At 42.0% G+C, this 17615-nt stretch overlaps 2 protein-coding genes across 4 annotated transcripts in view; both read left to right on the top strand.

Moving 5' to 3' along the window:
* cpt1a2b (carnitine palmitoyltransferase 1A2b) overlaps positions 1–12661 on the top strand; it is an 84809-nt gene extending 72148 nt beyond the window's left edge. The window contains exons 18-19 of the mRNA XM_033644705.2: positions 2458–2550; positions 7202–12661. Coding sequence (XP_033500596.1) covers positions 2458–2550; positions 7202–7330 — 222 coding nt within the window. The 3' untranslated portion in view covers positions 7331–12661. The remainder of the gene's footprint in view (positions 1–2457; positions 2551–7201) is intronic.
* A 2352-nt stretch (positions 12662–15013) lies between these two features.
* LOC117268863 (uncharacterized) overlaps positions 15014–17615 on the top strand; it is a 32354-nt gene continuing 29752 nt past the window's right edge. The window contains exon 1 of one of the 3 annotated variants that reach the window (XM_078161198.1): positions 15014–15180. The gene's annotated coding sequence lies outside the window, so the exon portion shown is untranslated. The remainder of the gene's footprint in view (positions 15181–17615) is intronic. The other 2 variants (XM_078161197.1, XM_033645598.2) reach the window with 2 other exon arrangements.

The raw sequence follows: 17615 nt of genomic DNA, 5'->3' as shown, positions 1-17615 counted from the left end.
CATATGGACTCCAGATCGGCCAACTTTCTGTCAAATGTGTTTTATGCATTTTATTATTATTATTATTATTTATATTTTTGATCGTAATGTGCTCTTTCTCCTTTTTTCCTCCTAAGCATATAGTAGGTGGCACGGTGGTGCAGTGGTTAGCACTGTCACCTCACAGCAAGAGGGTTCCTGGTGCCTGAAATAATGCAGCATTTATGTGGTGGTCTGTCTGTGTGGAGTTTACATGTTCTCCCCGTGTCAGCGTGGGTTTCCTCCAGGTGCTCCAGCTTCCTCCCACAGTCCAAAGACATGCAGGTTAATTGGTGACTCTAAATTGTCCGTAGGTGTGAATGTGAGTGTGAATGGTTGTCTGTTTCTATAGCCCCTTTTACACTGCCAGATTTTTGGTGAATGTTCGGCCGTTTTGCCGGCAAGCTGCGAGCGTTTAGACACACAGAGCCGGATTGGCGAGTTGATCCAAGGTGTCCAATTTTCCGCCTCGTAGGGTAGACATATTGGAGGAACCCTTTTAGTTTAAACAGACTGAGGCGGCCTTCTGCAACGGGAGGGGCTGTTGAAGACTTGTGGGAGGGGCTGTTGATGACTTGTGGGAGGAGCTGTTGAAGACTTGTGGGAGGAGCTGTTGATGACTTGTGGGAGGAGCTGTTGAAGACTTGTGGGAGGAGCTGTTGATGACGCTGCACGTGCGAGCCACTGGCGGTGGATAAACAGGAAACAGCTGATAGCAGGAATTAGCGAGCAGCTAGTAGCAAGAGGGAAACACAAACCTGACAGACACTGTAAAGATGAGCAACTGGGGAGACAAGGAATTGCGCGCCCTCCTTGTCCTCGCAAACGAAGAGGCCATTAACCGTCAGATGATGGGGACGGTGAAGAACGGGCCGACTTACGAGAGAATCACCGAAGGACTGACCAGCCGCGGCTTCCCTCCCACGTCACTGTTTACGTCACACGCTGAGCTACACGTTTTGTTACTTGCTCACGCCCCCCATTGCCCCGAAAAAGGCACATTCTGTATAAACAAAAGTAGGTAGGCGGCATTTTGCTGCACTCCCCGATTTTGTTTTTATACTGCCAATGCTGAAAAAAGACTGATTGGGCTTTCCTGCAAATTTGCACAACTCCTGTTTAAAAAGGGCTTCTGTGTCAGCCCTGTGATAGTCTGGCAACCTGTGCAGGGTGAACCCTGCCTCTCAAGAGGATAAACAGTTACGGAAAATGAATGAATGAATTAACATATACTAATAAGTAATAACTGAGAAAACATAAACATGTACAATATGATAAAAATGAAAAAATGTTTATATTAACAAAGGAAAAATAAGAGGACAACCGTCACTCTTTCATCACAATGCCAATTGTTAGGTCACAGAAATAAGATAAGGACTGAGAGGAGCTCAAAATATGGAAGTTTGTCCATAAATGTGCATCTTCCTCTTTCTAGGTGAAGTGTATTCATAAGGGGCCACATCATTGCTGTGGGGACTTCTTTCTTCGCAATAATCAGACTGTGGGAAAAGGAAAAAACTGCTGAGTGCTTTCTGACATCATCAGACATTCCTAGAATAATAAGAAGTGGTTCCTCAGCATGGGGGTGTATGTTGGCTCAATCTGAGGTTTGTTTCCAGAGCTGCTGCTCACTCTCCTCCTCACAGAATGGTCTTCCAGTGGCAGCTATCAGATCAAACTGTACCAACCATGTTCTGCTATCTTGTGGGAAATAGGACCAAACAACGCTCCAAATGTACGCTGAAGTTTGGCCAGGGACAAAGGAACACTGCCTTTTTTCAAAATAGTGCCTTTGAATATTTCCGCAACTGAGGTCCATTAACAGTAACAGTTACCTCCCAGTGGGTGTGTGTGAGGGGCCCACTTTTCAAAATGTCATCTCCTCTGCCCGTATTTCCTACCGGCTGGTCTGAGGATGGGATATCACTACTATTATCGTTCAAATAAATATAAATGAATAACAAGAAAAACATCACAACACAACAGAATGAAAGTCACGAACATTTTGACTCTGCAGAGACAGGATTTTCTCCACTGCAAAAGAACTATAGAACATTTTTCAGCAGTTGCAGGAGGCGCTATAGAGGCACACATCTGTGTTACCTGACCTGAACTTCGCTCTGCAGAGGAAACTGACTGCATTAATAACTCTAATATTAAAGCATGAGCACAGCGCTTGGCGAGCTTGTGCTGCAGCTTGAAGATGATCATACTGGGCTGTTTTGGTGCCCCCTCTGGTGCTGGTGCCATACACACAGCCAGCAGCGTTGCTGTTTGTGTGTGCTGTAAAGCGTCCTGCCTTCTCAAGGTTTAACAGTGCAAAAACAGACGTGCAAGAGAGGCGCCGTTTTTCCTATTACACGTCAACGTACCGTCTAAATGATTTTATTGAAGTGTTGCTTTAAGGTTCATCTCACATGATGTCTGTGGTCATGTCAGGTGGCGGATGATGGCTACGGGGTTTCATACATCATCGTAGGCGAGGACATGATCAACTTCCACGTGTCGTCCAAACACTCCTGCAGTGAGACTGTGAGTAACACCTCTGTTTCTTCATCAGTGTCTGGAAACAACTGTCACTCATACAGGGAGGAATCCTCTCGTTCCTCTCGTTATACTAAAGTTTACTTTTCCTTATATGAACTGCACCTGTGTGACCGAGATGTTTCACTAACCCAGAGCATCACTGGAATCTGATCTGTATTCACTCCAGCTGGGACGCTGCACAAACATAAAGACCTGGGATCTCATTTATTAACACTGTGTAGGCACAAAACGAGGCCTGAAAGAGGTGTGCGACACTTCCCACACTGAAGTTGTGATCTATGAGGAAACATCAAGAAAGATGTTTGTGAAAATTTTGAAAACAGAAAATGGAGACGCAGATGGTGAGGTGGAAGTCTGGTTGTAGAAACTGCCACATATATTTTGGCACATGCCATTTTTAGCTTTTGTCTGCGTGGACATTTTTGGATCTTACGTACTGTTTTATAAATGAGTCCCCAGGTCTGTTTCTCAAGTGTGACCCAGACTCCCTGGCGTGTTTCCACCAACATTTGTTGACACGACTGGAAACATGCTGGGAAGTTCCAAACCAAGAGGCAAAACAAAGCCCCGAACTACTCTGCCTTAAAAGGACTTTGCTTTGGTGTGTTGGTGCATAAAAGAACGGACTGCACTATCAAGAAACATAAATATACAAAAGGAGAAAAATACAATATGAAGAATATAGTGAAAAATGAAAGATTACTGCAGTTTTAAAAGTGTCAGTTTGTGTGGATTGTGCAGAGGTTTACAGCACGGCGTATGAAAATGACATGCGGTATGAAGAGATACTGATTGAGTGTTAACGAACCACATGAAGACAGATGCAAAGCCGTTAATGTAACTTGTTCTCTCATGAATTTTCCACGGTACAGTTCTTAAGACATGACAATAGCCAAGTAAAACGTGGATTATTACTCATTGTTTATTATCTCTGGTTGGTAGAAAGCAGTTAGACGGGGCCATCTGGCCTCACAGGCATCAGGCAGGTTGTCGCGTCACTGTTCATTCATCCCTCAACCACAAAGCACATGACAGGAGAAACTGCAGCGCTTTGTTGTTTTCACTTCCCTCTTTACAGTCTCGTTTTCTACTGTGGAATCTGGTTTCATCATAGAGTGACACCGATAAACCAGCCGGGTTGGTATATCAGCTGGTATCAGCCTTTTGGAGAAATATTTGTATCGGGTGTTAAGGCAGTCAATAAGTTACAAGGAGCTGCTGCACAGAAAGACAAAATAAGTTTAATGCCATTTAGAAAAGTGACTCTATGAAACAGTCTGTCCTCCAGAGAGCAAAGCGAGGGTTGAACTACGGCCACAGTGCCACTATGGTCTGTTTACACTGCTGAAATGTGAACAGTTTTGATTTTTTTTTTTTTTTTTGTCAACAACCTTTTTTTCATGATGAAGACAAGACGATGACGAGCTAAAAATAGACCTTGATAATAAAAACTAAGACGAAATCTATGTTTCATGTTCGCTGACGAGACCTGATAAAAATGTTCATGGTGGACTATCGGACACTGAGAGCCGAGAACAGCCGTGCTTGTAATGATCTTCAGATGCCTGATGAGCAACAGGCTGGGAAACTCCAGTAAATAGTCTGCACCAGGATGTTTGGGTTGGTGCGAGTTGTGAGCTGTAATTCAGCAGTAAATAATCAGCCGTGTGTGTCTGACTGTGGATGGTGGAGCTGCTGAATGGATTTGTGGAGTTTGTTAGATGCAGTGGTGGCTGTTAGCAGCTAGCTCCGCTCGCAGCCTTCACAGCTTCACCCCGCAGGACTCCACTCAGTCTGGACTGGAGAAGGTTTGTGGGTTGATGGTGTTTGACAGGCAGGTAGGAGGCTCAGTTATCTGTGAGTGTAGCTGTGCTGTAAGTAAACAGTCTGAACTCAGATGAAAGTTTAGTTTGAATCACCAACTCTGTGAGAGGACACCAGTTTAAACCTCCAGACTAACATGTTGCACATGAAGAAACAAGTTATGTTTCTGCTTCTTAACAGTCACATGGATAAGTCAGAGTTTACAATGAACCTGGGGACAAATCCTAGTTGGCTCACATTAGTTATTTGTTGAGAGCATAAATAGAGAGATGTTGAGCTTTTCAGATGATGATCAGTGAGTGTGTGCTCGTAAATCAGCCTTTAAACCTGTCACACACTGCTGGAGACATGACACACACATTATCTTATACAACCTGTCACCTTGAGTCTGATTTATGATCCATGAATCAGCCTCACTGGGTCAGTTTAAAGATAAAAAACATAATGACTAAAAGTCGACTAAAACTATGACGAATAAAAATGACTAAAATGTGACTAAAACTAAAAAACATTTTCATCTCAAGACTAAATCTAAAATAGCTGTCAAAATTCCCCTGAATGTAAAGAAAAAGTCCTTTTTTAAATTTATTTTTATGTCGTCATATTTTTTCCTAAACTATCAACACAAAAATTCAAACAAACCTCTGAGAACATGACTATCACTAATAGCTACCGATATATGTAACTTCACGTAACATTAACGTTAGTTTGCTAACTACATTAGCCTAGCTAGCGAAGCCTGGTGAATTTGCAAGATTAATACAAGTTCTTTGCTGCTCAACATCACATTAACGTCATTAGTTACAGTTGTCTTGAATATTAAGGCGGTAGAGTTTACGTTAAGGTTATTGGTGGAGGTCGTGTAGCTTATTTAAAACAATGATCACATGCTCTTCTTAAGATGTAATACACTTATTTACATTGATGATACATATTTATTAACAGGATAAACCTAATGTGATCAGTCAGTTTATGACAGGCCTACTTGTACAGATGCATGGGCATGATGCAATGTGTTAAATATATGCTCAGTCAGCTGCTTTATTGATTAACAATAAGTGCAATAAGTCAATAAACTGCACAGATTAATACAGTGGAGTGTTTCAGGTATTTATTGATAAGGAAGAACAATAAACACACGTGATTTCCCACCATGGGTTCAAGCACTGAGGGTGGGGCCGAGCCTGGAGCTCCACAGAGAGACTCAGAAATCACAGATAAACATTTGATATCAAGGGATTCACAATATACACCAGGGTGTCTACAGGTCCTTAAAAAGTCTTAAAATCTCTTTAATTAAATTTTCTTAATTTAAGTCCTCAAAAAGTCTTAAAGGGATAGTGCACCCAAAAATGAAAATTCACCCATTATCTGCTCACCCTCATGCCGATGGAGGCTCACGTGAAGTTTTAAGGCCCTGACACACCAAGCTGACGGTTGGCCGTCGACCAAAGTTGGGCCGTCTGTGAGCGTCTGTCAGCCTAGTTTTTGCAATGTGTCCTGCACCGTCAGCACTTTGGCATCGGTGGCTTTTCGGCCGATTGAGCATGTTGAATCGCCGGCGGAGCTTGTCGGTGAGAGAGATCACTCTGATTGGCTGTTCAGGTTTTATTTCCTCGCCCCTGTAGCGAGTGAATCTGCCTGTAGTGAAACCGGGGCTAACCGGTGCTTCCTCCTCAGGCTCCACTTCACTCAGCTGCCCCACAGACCCGCTGCTTCTTCACACTTTAACCTGAATAACAAACCGGAGCTAGCTGGGAGCGGCTAGCGGAGCGTTAGCCGCAGCATGTCCGGAGGGAAGCACAGCCAGTTAGCCTCCGCTAGTCTCTGAGCTAGCCCCAGCTCTCCGTTTGGATCCAACCGGAGCACCGAGCCCTGGTTTGTTATTCAGGTTAAAGTGGGAAGAAGCAGCGGGTTTATCGGGCAGCTGAGTGAAGTGGAGCCTGAGGAGGAAACACCGGGACCGTCTGGATGTAATAGTCCGTGGAGGTGCTGCGGTGCTCGGCTGCACAGATAGGAAACCCCTCGGCTGACAGGATGTACCACTCTCTCACTCCGCTCTCTCTCACGCAGGCGCAGAACGTACGTGCTACTTGGCCGTCGGATGTAGTCCGTGTAGTGTGTTCAAATGCAACTGACACAGGGCGACGTGAGGCGACGTAGACGACGCAACAGTCGGCTTTCGTCGCCACTAGTTCTTTGATGTCGGTTTGGTGTGTCCGCACCTTTAGGCTTCAAAACACTTGCAGAGATCCAAGGGGAGAGGAGGTAGCAACACAACTCCACCTAATGGAGGCTGACGGCGCCCCAGATTCAAACGTCCAAAAACACATCATTGAAACCACAAAATATCTCCATACTGCTCGTCCGTAGTGATCCAAGTGTCCTGAAGCCCCGACATAAAAAGTTGTTTGGAAAAACCTCATTTGAACTCTGTTTTTAGCCTCATTGTAGCCTGTAGCTCTGACTGCCTCTCTGGGCACCGCGCTCACATGTGTGCTAATGTTTCCACCTGGTCTTGATACACAGTTAATGTCCTACTTGGTATGTGTTGGTCTGTATAAAAGTGTTTATATAGAAATGATATTGTCTGCAGATATATTACATTTTTTAAAGTCTCAGATATTCAAATCAGTATCAGCCTCAAACATTCAGTATCAGTAGGGTTATAAAACTTTACCCACTTCTCTATCTACATCCTGTTGTCTCAGTCTTCTTCCCTCTCTGTGGTTTCATTCTGTCCCACAATCATTTTCTATATTCTTCCCTTTTCAACTCTCTTCTTATTAATTCTCGACTTTCTCCACCTCAGGACTCCCACAGGTTCGGAGCTGAGATCAGTAAAGCTCTCCAAGACATCATGACTCTGCTGTCCGCTGACACCAAAACCTCCTTGACCTCTAAAGGCAGCGCTCAGCCTCAGACCAAGAAGCTCCTCTGAGCGAGATAGATGCAGCTCAACTGGTGGACGAACATTATCCTTGATGTAGAGACCATTAAGAACCCATTAACTAAAACCACAGCCCATTATGTGACCAACTAAAAGCATGAATTGAAACAGAAAGTGAAGCTCTCCAACCATTTTAATACACAACAATGAAATAAAAAACATTGTCATGATTTACTTTGATCCATTAAAAACATAGAGTTCAAAGCCGTCTCCGTGAAAACAGGAACTAACAGTATATTTGACTATATTTCTGTCTGTCGGAGAAGTTTAAGCTGCACAACGTGAGAATGCAAAATGCTTCCCTGCTTTCTCTGAGAATATGAAGCCTGTGAAGGTCGATTTTTAGTAAAGAGGGAAGGAAGTCTTTGAGCAAAGTAAGAGGCAGACAACGAGAGACAAATCTGTCCAACAATAGGAGGAAAGCATTGAGGGACCCTGAAACCTCAATTAAAGTGAAGGCGACATGAGACATAAAGGACTGTGGGAAGTGATGCTGTGCAGATCAGCCTCACTGACACTAATCACACAGTTTAGTATTCATGTTGAAGGTCACATCGAACATTTGGGAAAGCTTGAGGGAAAAATGGAGATGAAGCAGAGATCAATCTTAATGAAGGGAAAGAGTTACTGAGAGCAAAGTAGACACATTTTTTATTGTTGTTTAATTGAATGTATCAAATGGGACTAGAGTTACATTACTTTTAATTTGATTTAATGCCCCGTACATTTAGGTTCAATTTCATTCATTCAAGAAATAGTTTGAATTGAACTGAACTCAGATTTACAGGATTCAGATACATTATCTGATGACACAAATTATTTCTGCAGGAATGAGTCCTAAATCCCTGAAATGAGTCAGCATGTTTGCACCTCAGAGTCAATGAGTTTCTGGTTAGATGCCTGAAATAATGCAGTTTGCATGTTCTCCCCGTGTCAGTGTGGGTTTCCTCCGGGTGCTCCGGTTTCCTCCCACAGTCCAAAGATACGCAGGTTAATTGGTGACTCTAAATTGTCTGGCGACCTTTCCAGGGTGAAGTGCCACCCTTTGTAGCGACCTAGTTTGTCACTGCCGTTGTCAAGATTTGCTGCCATCACTGATCAATACCCGCTCACATTCACAGGGCTAATTGCTGTTTTTGTTGTTGTTTTGGTTTATATTTACTATTACATTATGTAAATATTGCAGATTCCAGCAGGCGGGACAAGTAATATTAGTACATCCAAAAACCCTGCACGCAATAGTCTCCCTTCCCCTCTCTCTGAGTCCCTCTCAAACACACAGACACCTTGGAGAGCGTTGCGGCACTCAGTCCTAATTAGAGCTGGGCGATTTGACTTAAAAACAACACCGCAATATTTTTAGGCTATATCACGATACACAATATATATCGCGATATTTTGAAATGTCTGTTAAAGGACTGTAACATTCACACAGTACAGTGACATTAAAGTTAACTAAAGTAAAGCCAGCCTCAGTGTCCGCCCTCTCAGGCTGTATGTTTCCCACAGCTGCGTCTTCAAGTGCCCCTCCGGCCCTTGTTTTGTGTCTCTCTAGGTTGTCATGACCCAGCAAGGGAGATTGAAAGGTTTCCTGCCGACCCTTTGACTTAAGCATCCTTAAAGGGGTGGTTTGGATATTTTCAAGTGGGGTTGTATGAGGCCACTTACACAAAGGAAGGGTATTAGCTGCAGTCTGTCGGTACACCCCCAATTTGGATGTACTGCTGTGGCGGGGGCAGCAGCAAAATGTATTTTAGGCAGCTAAAAAAAATCAATTTCAGTTTAAATGCATGCTAAATTTAGAATAGCCTGTTCAGACGGGGTTACTGAAACCGTTAGCTGTGCTCTCTTCAAAGCCACCAGACTCCACTGAGAAACACAGAAGCTGCTGGGCTACCGCTGCCTCAGTCAGTCAGTTTGTTTGAGTTATTGTGTGACTTTGTTGAATCCAAGCGAACAGGGGCCTTCAACAGGGGGTCTGTGAAACCTCGGGGGCCTCAGAGTTACTGTTTTTTCTTGTTTTAATAATGAAAATATGTCTAAAAATGCACATTAACACAAATCCAACACATTATTAGCAAAGATAAATCGGCCTATTTGGGGCTGGGTGCAGTTTAGTTTACAGTACATCGCACTAAATCCACTATCACCATATGAATCTGTCAACAATTATTATTTTAATAGCTTTATTATTGTATGCACCATGTTAAGGTATGTTTACATGTGGCACTTTGGGCCCAGTTAAATATGTATGTCAATTTTATATATGTAGTTTGGGGGTCCCTGTTTTTATCAAAGGAGTCTGGTGGCTTTTAAGAGAGCGTAGATCACGGCTTCAGTTCCCTGTCGCAGTAGGCTGTGTGACGGCAGGTGAAGTGGTGAAAATATTCTAAATATATTGTACATTTAAACTGATATTGTTTTTTAGAAGTGGCTAAATAGGTTTTGCTGCTGCCCCCATTCACAACAGTACATTACTCAGCCTCTGTGTCGGACTCCTGATCAGTACTTCACACAACCCCACTACAAAAAATCCAAACTATCCCTTTAAGATGACAAAGAAGAGCAGCAGGAAGTAATCAACATGAAAGGTCAAAGTTAGTGATCGAGATATGGATTTACAAATGGTACAAATACAGTCCACTTCGGTGCTCGAGGTACTTTCAGCCGGGGGATGAGATCAGCCCCCATTTCCTCCTCACTGTCTGTACTCACAATGACTCATTTCTGGTTTTAAAGCTATGGCATTTAACAAACACATTTGTGCCTGAATTCAACTGTTCATCCAGTAAAACAGTTTCAATGCAATTTTTGAATCAATGCAATTGTTAAGGGAAACCTTGTAACATTTATTGTTTAAAGGGCAACTTTGGTATTTTTCAACCTGGACCCCATTTTGCCATTTTCTTTGTGTCTGAGTGACTGATCGGAACATAGGTTTTGAGACTGGTGTGCTGCAGTGTAACCACTCTGTTCACAGCGTCAGTGTACGTCCACGAAAGTGTTTGTTTTGTCACTGACAGGCTCAGATTGTTATTCTGAGTATCTGACAACATTATGAAAGGATCCCTACAGAGATAGAGATTTTTGTTAGAGAGTAAGATCCTTTTTGTTTAACCAGAAACAGCCCTGAAATCACCATCACCAAACCCACCAGACTCCATTTAAATAAACGGTAATTGTATCAACATTATACAGACTTCATTCAGAGTCAACAGAAACTAAATAAAACTCACAGAAACCATCTTGGTTCATCTTTTCACTGTTGCAACAATCACCAACTCTGGTCTGGTTGAATTAACCTTAATTCACCCAGTTACATGTGAAAACATGCTGCCTCTATATGTGCTAAAATTAGTCTTTTTTTAAATGGAGTCTGGTTGGTTTGGTGATAGAGATTTCCTAGCTGTCTCTGGTGAAACAAAAAGGATCTTACTCTCTTAAAAAAAACCTCCCTCTAAAAATTGGTTTTAAAGAACTGTCGTTTCCATCCGTCAGACACAAACACGTGGGAAAACAGGCTCCGGCTGGAAAAACAAAAGTTTCCCTTTGATCTTATTCTCTGTGTGTTTTAACAAGAATATACTACAGTTTGTCAGTTAGTTACTGTTTGCCTTCAGGACGTGTTCCCATGTGCAGTGATGTAGTGGTAACAAGTTGAGTAAATGTGTAACAGATATTTTCACCACCAGATGTTTTATTGACTAATCAGAACAGAAACTTTGGTTAAACAGTGTCTGGAAGCTTCCACTACATCTCTGCTCATGATTCCTAACGACACTCTAACTTTAGAAAATCTCCTTTTAGAGATTGCTGGCTTAATATTTTAATAGACCGCAGTGGCTTCTGTTTCTCTCTCAGGTTCAACATTTGACAGCTCATTTCCCAAACTGTTGACGGCCAGAGCAGCGACTCGTTTTCTATGTCAGCCACAAGACACGCTTTGTAAAAGATTAAGTAAAGACAGTTTGTACAGCTGCAGCAATGTAATGCCAACAACTGCTCTACCTCTGTTCTCCTTTTTCATATTATCAATCATTTGTTATTTTAACACAGGAGTTTGGTGTGTAAAGGCCTTTATACTTTCGTTTAAAAAGTGTTTGTCGCAGTCGCATGAAAACATTTTAAAATCATTTTTAATTCCATACACACATGATGTTTCTGTAAATAACACAGAGTCCCTTGCTGTCTCTTGATAAGGGCTTCTTGTGACGTCGGTACCTTGAAAGGGATAGTGCACCCAAAACTGAAAATTCAGCCATTATCTACTCACCCATATGCCGAGGGAGGCTCAGGTGAAGTTTTAGAGTCCTCACATCACTTGCAGAGATCCAAGGGGAGAGGAGGTAGCAGCACAACTCCACCTAATGGAGGCTGACGGCGCCCCAGATTCAAACGTCCAAAAACACATAATTGAAACCACAAAATATCTCCATACTGCTCGTCCGTAGTGATCCAAGTGTCCTGAAGCCCCGACATAAAAAGTTGTTTGGAAAAACCTCATTTGAACTCTGTTTTTAGCCTCATTGTAGCCTGTAGCTCTGACTGCCTCTCTGGTGTGTCGTGTGTGCACTTGTGCGAGACCAGCGAAAGCATGTGAACACACATGAAGGTGGTGCCCATGTCTCACGGTCTCGCAAGTGATGTGAGGACTCTAAAACTTCACCTGAGCCTCCCTCGGCATATGGGTGAGTAGATAATGGCTGCATTTTCATTTTTGGGTGCACTATCCCTTTAAAATTTCTGTAGCTGCAGTTTTCAGAGCTTCAGTTCAGTACATGAAAGGTGAAACAGATGTTTGCATGTAACCCTATTTTCTGCCAGTTCTTCACATCCTGCCTCAGCCTGTCTGCCAGCTATCAGACCCACTCTGTGCCTCAGTCCTCTGCACACTATGTTATTAATATAAAACACCACGTGTTGGAATAAGTGTCCCGACAGTTTGGAAAATGAGCCCCTCATTTAAATAAGCAGCAGAACTAGCATTTAGCAGCAGGTTTAGGACAAAATGTTAGCATTAAGTTTTGCACTGTCTTTTCTTTCCTATTTGATATTGTTTATTTCTCTGTAATCTGCTGTTTTAACTCTTAATTAATCGTGATGCTTGAACATTTTTGATGAATTTGTGGGTGTTGTAGTTTTATTAAAATGATCTGATATACCATGTTTTCTGAAATGACACTCCAGACTTCTTATTGCTGTGTTTCTGTCAGTGGTTTTCATTATGAGGCTTATTTAAATGTCAGTTGTGGACTGCGTGATGAAGGCTTTTTACAGATGGTGATGGCAGTTTATGTGAAGTAAAAGAACTTACTGACCCTACAGTGCGTCTGTGTTTCTGTCTGTTTTTCATCTGTGAATTTGAGGAAAAATACAGATCCGCAGGCTGTTTGTGAAAAAGAACCCCCAGTTTTTCTCAGCAGACATTTTGCCTTCTAACAGGAGGACATGGTGACTGTGATGATGACTCAGCTCCACTAATCGTCTAATGAGGAGGAATGCAGCTATCATAATGGCTAGTGAAAACATCTGCTGTGAAAAATGTCTGGTTTATTAAAACAATACTTTATCACTCAGGATGGATTTGTTGAAGTTCTCTCCTGTATTTGCTTTTTGTGGCTGAGTTGTACAGAAAATAATAGTAAAATCCCAAAGGTGAGGACCTGAGTCAGTTCTGTTTATCAGACACATGGAGCTAGAGTCACTGTAGACTTTGAAATTAATCGTTTAAAAAGTAAAATGACAGTTTGTAAATCAATCACTCGACAATTTACGAAGACTGGCGAATGTTCTTGATGAATTGATGTAAACGGTGAAAATTAACGTTTGTGAGAATATTAGAATATTTCTGACGGGTTACACATGTCGCCTGAAATGTTGATTTTGTTACCCGTCAGTTTACTGCACTGCACACCACCCGAGTCTGGTGGTAGCTAGCTAGCGGAGCCACTCATTCAGCACTTACTGCTAGTAACACCATCCTGACCCAACAGCAATGCTGTGGAAACATTGTGCCCGCCCTCCGTTCTCCCCCCGGGTCGCATGAGCCTCAAGACCAGACACAACTCAGCCCTGAGCAGAGTGACCGTCTTCTACTGACCAATCAGACTGCAGTGTTCACAGCTCCACCTTTTAGTACCAGATCTGTGTGCTAGGTACCCCAACAGAGGGGGGACCAAACATGGGGACGCTAAGGAACGCTTCTGTTGGTACCATCCACAACTTTCACTGTGGAAACAGAAACAATGCACTGAACTGAACTGACTGCTTGGTGGAAACAGGGCTTAATTGTCTGACAGCATTATGGAAAGGATCCCTGTAGACATAGACCTTTTTGTTACAGATTAAAATCCTTTTTGTTTGACCAGAAACAGCCCCAAAATTGCTGTCATCAAACCAACCAGACTCCATTTAAAAAAAATTTAATTTTATCATTGTAAAATAGAGTGGAGTCTGGTTGGTTTGGCGATGGTGATTTTGGGGCTGTTTCTGGTTCAGTCACACTCAGGTTGGTTTGCCCCCTCAGTGCGGTTCATTTGTGCAGGTGTGAACACAGCAGAACAACCAGACTGAGACCTTCTTGAAGAGGTGGTCTCAGTCCGGTTCCAAAGGAACTCTGGTGCGGTTGGTTTGTGGTGAGAAGGTGTTCCGACCTGGATGTGAAGCAACTGCAGTCACATGACACATTGTTTGGGTTAAACATGAGCATGTTACAGTCCTGGAGGATTATTAATGTGCACCTCCTCCTGTACTGCCTTAATATGCACATTCAGCACATCCAATGCATCAAAACATTGTTTTCTAGTTGGAGCCGCGCCTCGTTTTCAAACTGTATGGTTTGACTAAAATGAACAATGACAGCAATATAGTCCACGATGAGCAGCGCTAAAATCAACCTGCGTAGTTGTCCCTCCATTGTGACATTAGAAAGTGTCACATTTATCTTGCAAGTGTACTCTTCTTCAACGTTTGCTTTACTTCCTGGATTTTTCCCACATGGAAATTCTGACCAATCAAGAGCAGCTTTCTCACACAAGGCATTTGATCTGGTCCTCTTGTAAATGCTGCCGTGAGAACACCAACCAACTCTAGGCAATTATACAACTTTGGAACAACATGAGTCCCTGATTCAGACCAGAGGAGACCACTCTAGGGCTGACAGCAGCCTCACTCTGTAGGGATCTTCTCCATAATGCTGACAGAAGCTCAGAATAACAATCTGAGCCTGTCTGTGCCAAAAACAAGTTGTTTTGTTGGATCCAAATTGATGGTGCTCAATTGCCCCAAGTGGAGACACTGTAGTCTGTTGTGCAGCTGCAGCAGTCTCAGTCTGTACTGGACCAGTTTTAAAAAAACGTTGTTCCCATTTGTCACTTAGACACAAAAATGTTTGAAAATAGGGTCCAGGTTAAAAAATACCAAAGTTCCACTTTAATTGTCCCTCCCACCCCTCCATACTCACCTTTGAACCAAAGTTCCGCCCCTGCACTTTATGTGTATGTATCTATATAGGCTACTCTAATCAATGCACAGGCCTGTTTTTGAATTGTTCCATGCTTCAGTTCAGGTGAGGTCCACATGCTCAGGTAACTGTGTGTTCGACAGACCTTTGCCACAGTTTCAGAGTCCTCTGCCCGGTTTCTTATAAAAGTCCATAAGAGGAGTTCGTTTTCAAGTTTCAAGTGCTGGCTTGGACCCAGCCCCTCGGCTGGAAATTCCGACGACGATGATGATGATGATGATGATGTGCCAGTGAAAAGGTGGAAAGTGAAAGTAAAGTTGACCAAATAGCATGGGACCTACCGCGGAGCAGCGCAGACTGACAGCAGCACCACAGCACGGTAAGATCGGATCACACTGTCCCTGTTTTATTCTGAGAGGGGTTTTATGAGTCTGACAAACATGTTGAGTTCAGGAACTCGTTGACTGGCGGCTGAGCGGATCAGGATAAAGCAGCTGCTGGAGGTGAAGCAGCTCACTGAGCAGCCTGTGTGTGGCTGAGGGGTCTGTGCAGGCTGCGGAGGGTTGAAGGCACGTAGACTGGACTCAAAGGCGTCACCATTTTATCTCCCATCTGAAGCCCAGAACGTTTTGACTATAAGTCCGAGTATAATATTAAATGCGAGCCTTTGACAGGCTCCACAGATGTGTTTAAATGTGCGTCAGCGTCGGTCGCACCGCAGCCTGTGTGAATAACGCATGCACACACTCTGTAATGTGTGTGTGAGTCGGGTCAGAGCAGGAATGCACCCACAGCACAGTGAACAATGAGAAATGTGAATCTGTGTAGGGATGCACGATATTGGATTTATGTTGCCGATATGCCGATATATGTGGCCGATACATCCACTTTTTTCCCCACTTAATTGTAGCGATTGTCTCCTCTGTGGTGGAGTTAACATCATAATATACATGCGTACTCTTACAGTGACGGCCCAGCAGATGGAGACATGAGATAGTTTTCAGTGTATGTAAAATTAATTCATTGTGCAAAGTAAGAAAAAGCATGTTCGTTTCGCAGCTCATTTTAATACCAGTATCGGCCGATTGCCGATTTTTTCACCAGTTAACTGTCGTGAGTCTCTTCTGCAGTGGAATTAACCAGTGTTGGACAGGCTACGTGGAAAATGTAGTGCGCTCAGTCAGTGGTTCTCAGATGGTGTGCCACAACGTGTGCCGGGGGATTTTGTGCTAACCACAGATTATGATCTCAATGTTCTACTGGGCCGATACAAAAAGTTATGAATTGAGTGTTTTTTATTTCGTTTTGACTTTTTAACCAGTATGTTGTGCGTATGTCTATCAGATAGATATTATATTGTATAAAATTTTATTATATATTTTTATTTTATTTTATTATTTTATTAAAACTTTATCATTACAATACTTTATTTAACATTAACTTTTATTATAGTAGAATTTTAACTTTATGATAACAGTACTTCATTTTACTTTATTATAATGGTGCTCTTTTTTAATTTTATTATAATAGTACTTTATTTACCTTTATTATGTTAATATTTTAACTTTACTACACCAATGCTTTATTTAACTTTATTATAACAATACTTCATTTAACTCTATTACAACAGCACTTTATTTAATTTTATTATCGATAGATGGGAAATTCTTGAAAACAGATGAAAATAAAATGTACGAGAATATAGGAATATAAAACGTATACAAAAATCAGTAGTACTAAAATTTAAAATATACAAGAGAAATATTCAGGACTAAAATAAAAATATCAAAAGTAAAAATAGAAGATCGATTACAGACACGACACGGTGAGAGGTGAAGGTAGAGGTTGTAAGAAATGTGCAGAATAGCTTCAAGTGTGCAGTTAATCATCAGCAGCAGTGTGAACAAATGGTTGTGACGTAACTGCAGAGCTTTGGAGGAGCGACTGCAGAGAGCTGTGAGTGCTTTGTGTCAGACGGACGTGAGGTGTTGGCCTGGAGAGGAATGATTTACTGTATCGGTCTTTGTTCTGTACCGTGCACTTACTGTTTTTATTATGTAAGGTATCCAGCAACCTGGTCACTGTACAAGGTAGCTACTCTGCTACTTTTTCTTTTATGAATGAACGAATGAACTTTATTTATATAGCACCTTTCATGCGCAGTTACAATTCAGCATCAGAGACAAACAGCAACGCAATAAAACCATACAATTATACGACAGTCATTCAAGAAGAAATGAGAATAATAAATTATCAATCAGTAATTAATCAAGTAATAAAAATACATTTACACCAACATATTAAGAATATTACAACAGACAGCTGCTAGGTATAGGCTCTGTTGAAAAGATATGTTTTGAGTCGTTGTTTAAAACTCCACTGAGCAGCAGGTCTGATTTTTAAAGGCGGGGTGTTCAGTGTTTTTTAGGCGTTGTAGCTAAAAGAAGCATCACCAGAGGTTTTTGTCGTGACATTAGGAGCAGTTAAAGAGCAGCTGTGGAGGATCTCAGGGTTCATGGAGTGACACAAGGTGATAGGGAGTCAATTATAAAGGAGGGGGCGGGGCCATTAGGAGCCTTAAAAACCAATAGAAGGATTTTAAAATCAATTCTAAAAGATTCTGGGAGTCAGTGAAGGTCACGTGAAACAGGACTTATATGGTCTCTATTATTAGTTTTTGTTAAAACTAAAAACTATGTTGTATACAGGACTAGAGATATTATAACTATACTTTATACAACAGTACTTTATTATAACGATATGTTATTTAATTTTATTATAAAAATGTTTTATTTAACTCTATTGTGACAGTAA

This window comes from Epinephelus lanceolatus, chromosome 18 (genome assembly GCF_041903045.1).
Source record: "Epinephelus lanceolatus isolate andai-2023 chromosome 18, ASM4190304v1, whole genome shotgun sequence".
Classification (NCBI taxonomy): domain Eukaryota; kingdom Metazoa; phylum Chordata; class Actinopteri; order Perciformes; family Serranidae; genus Epinephelus; species Epinephelus lanceolatus.
This window is presented reverse-complemented; position numbering and strand designations above follow the sequence as displayed.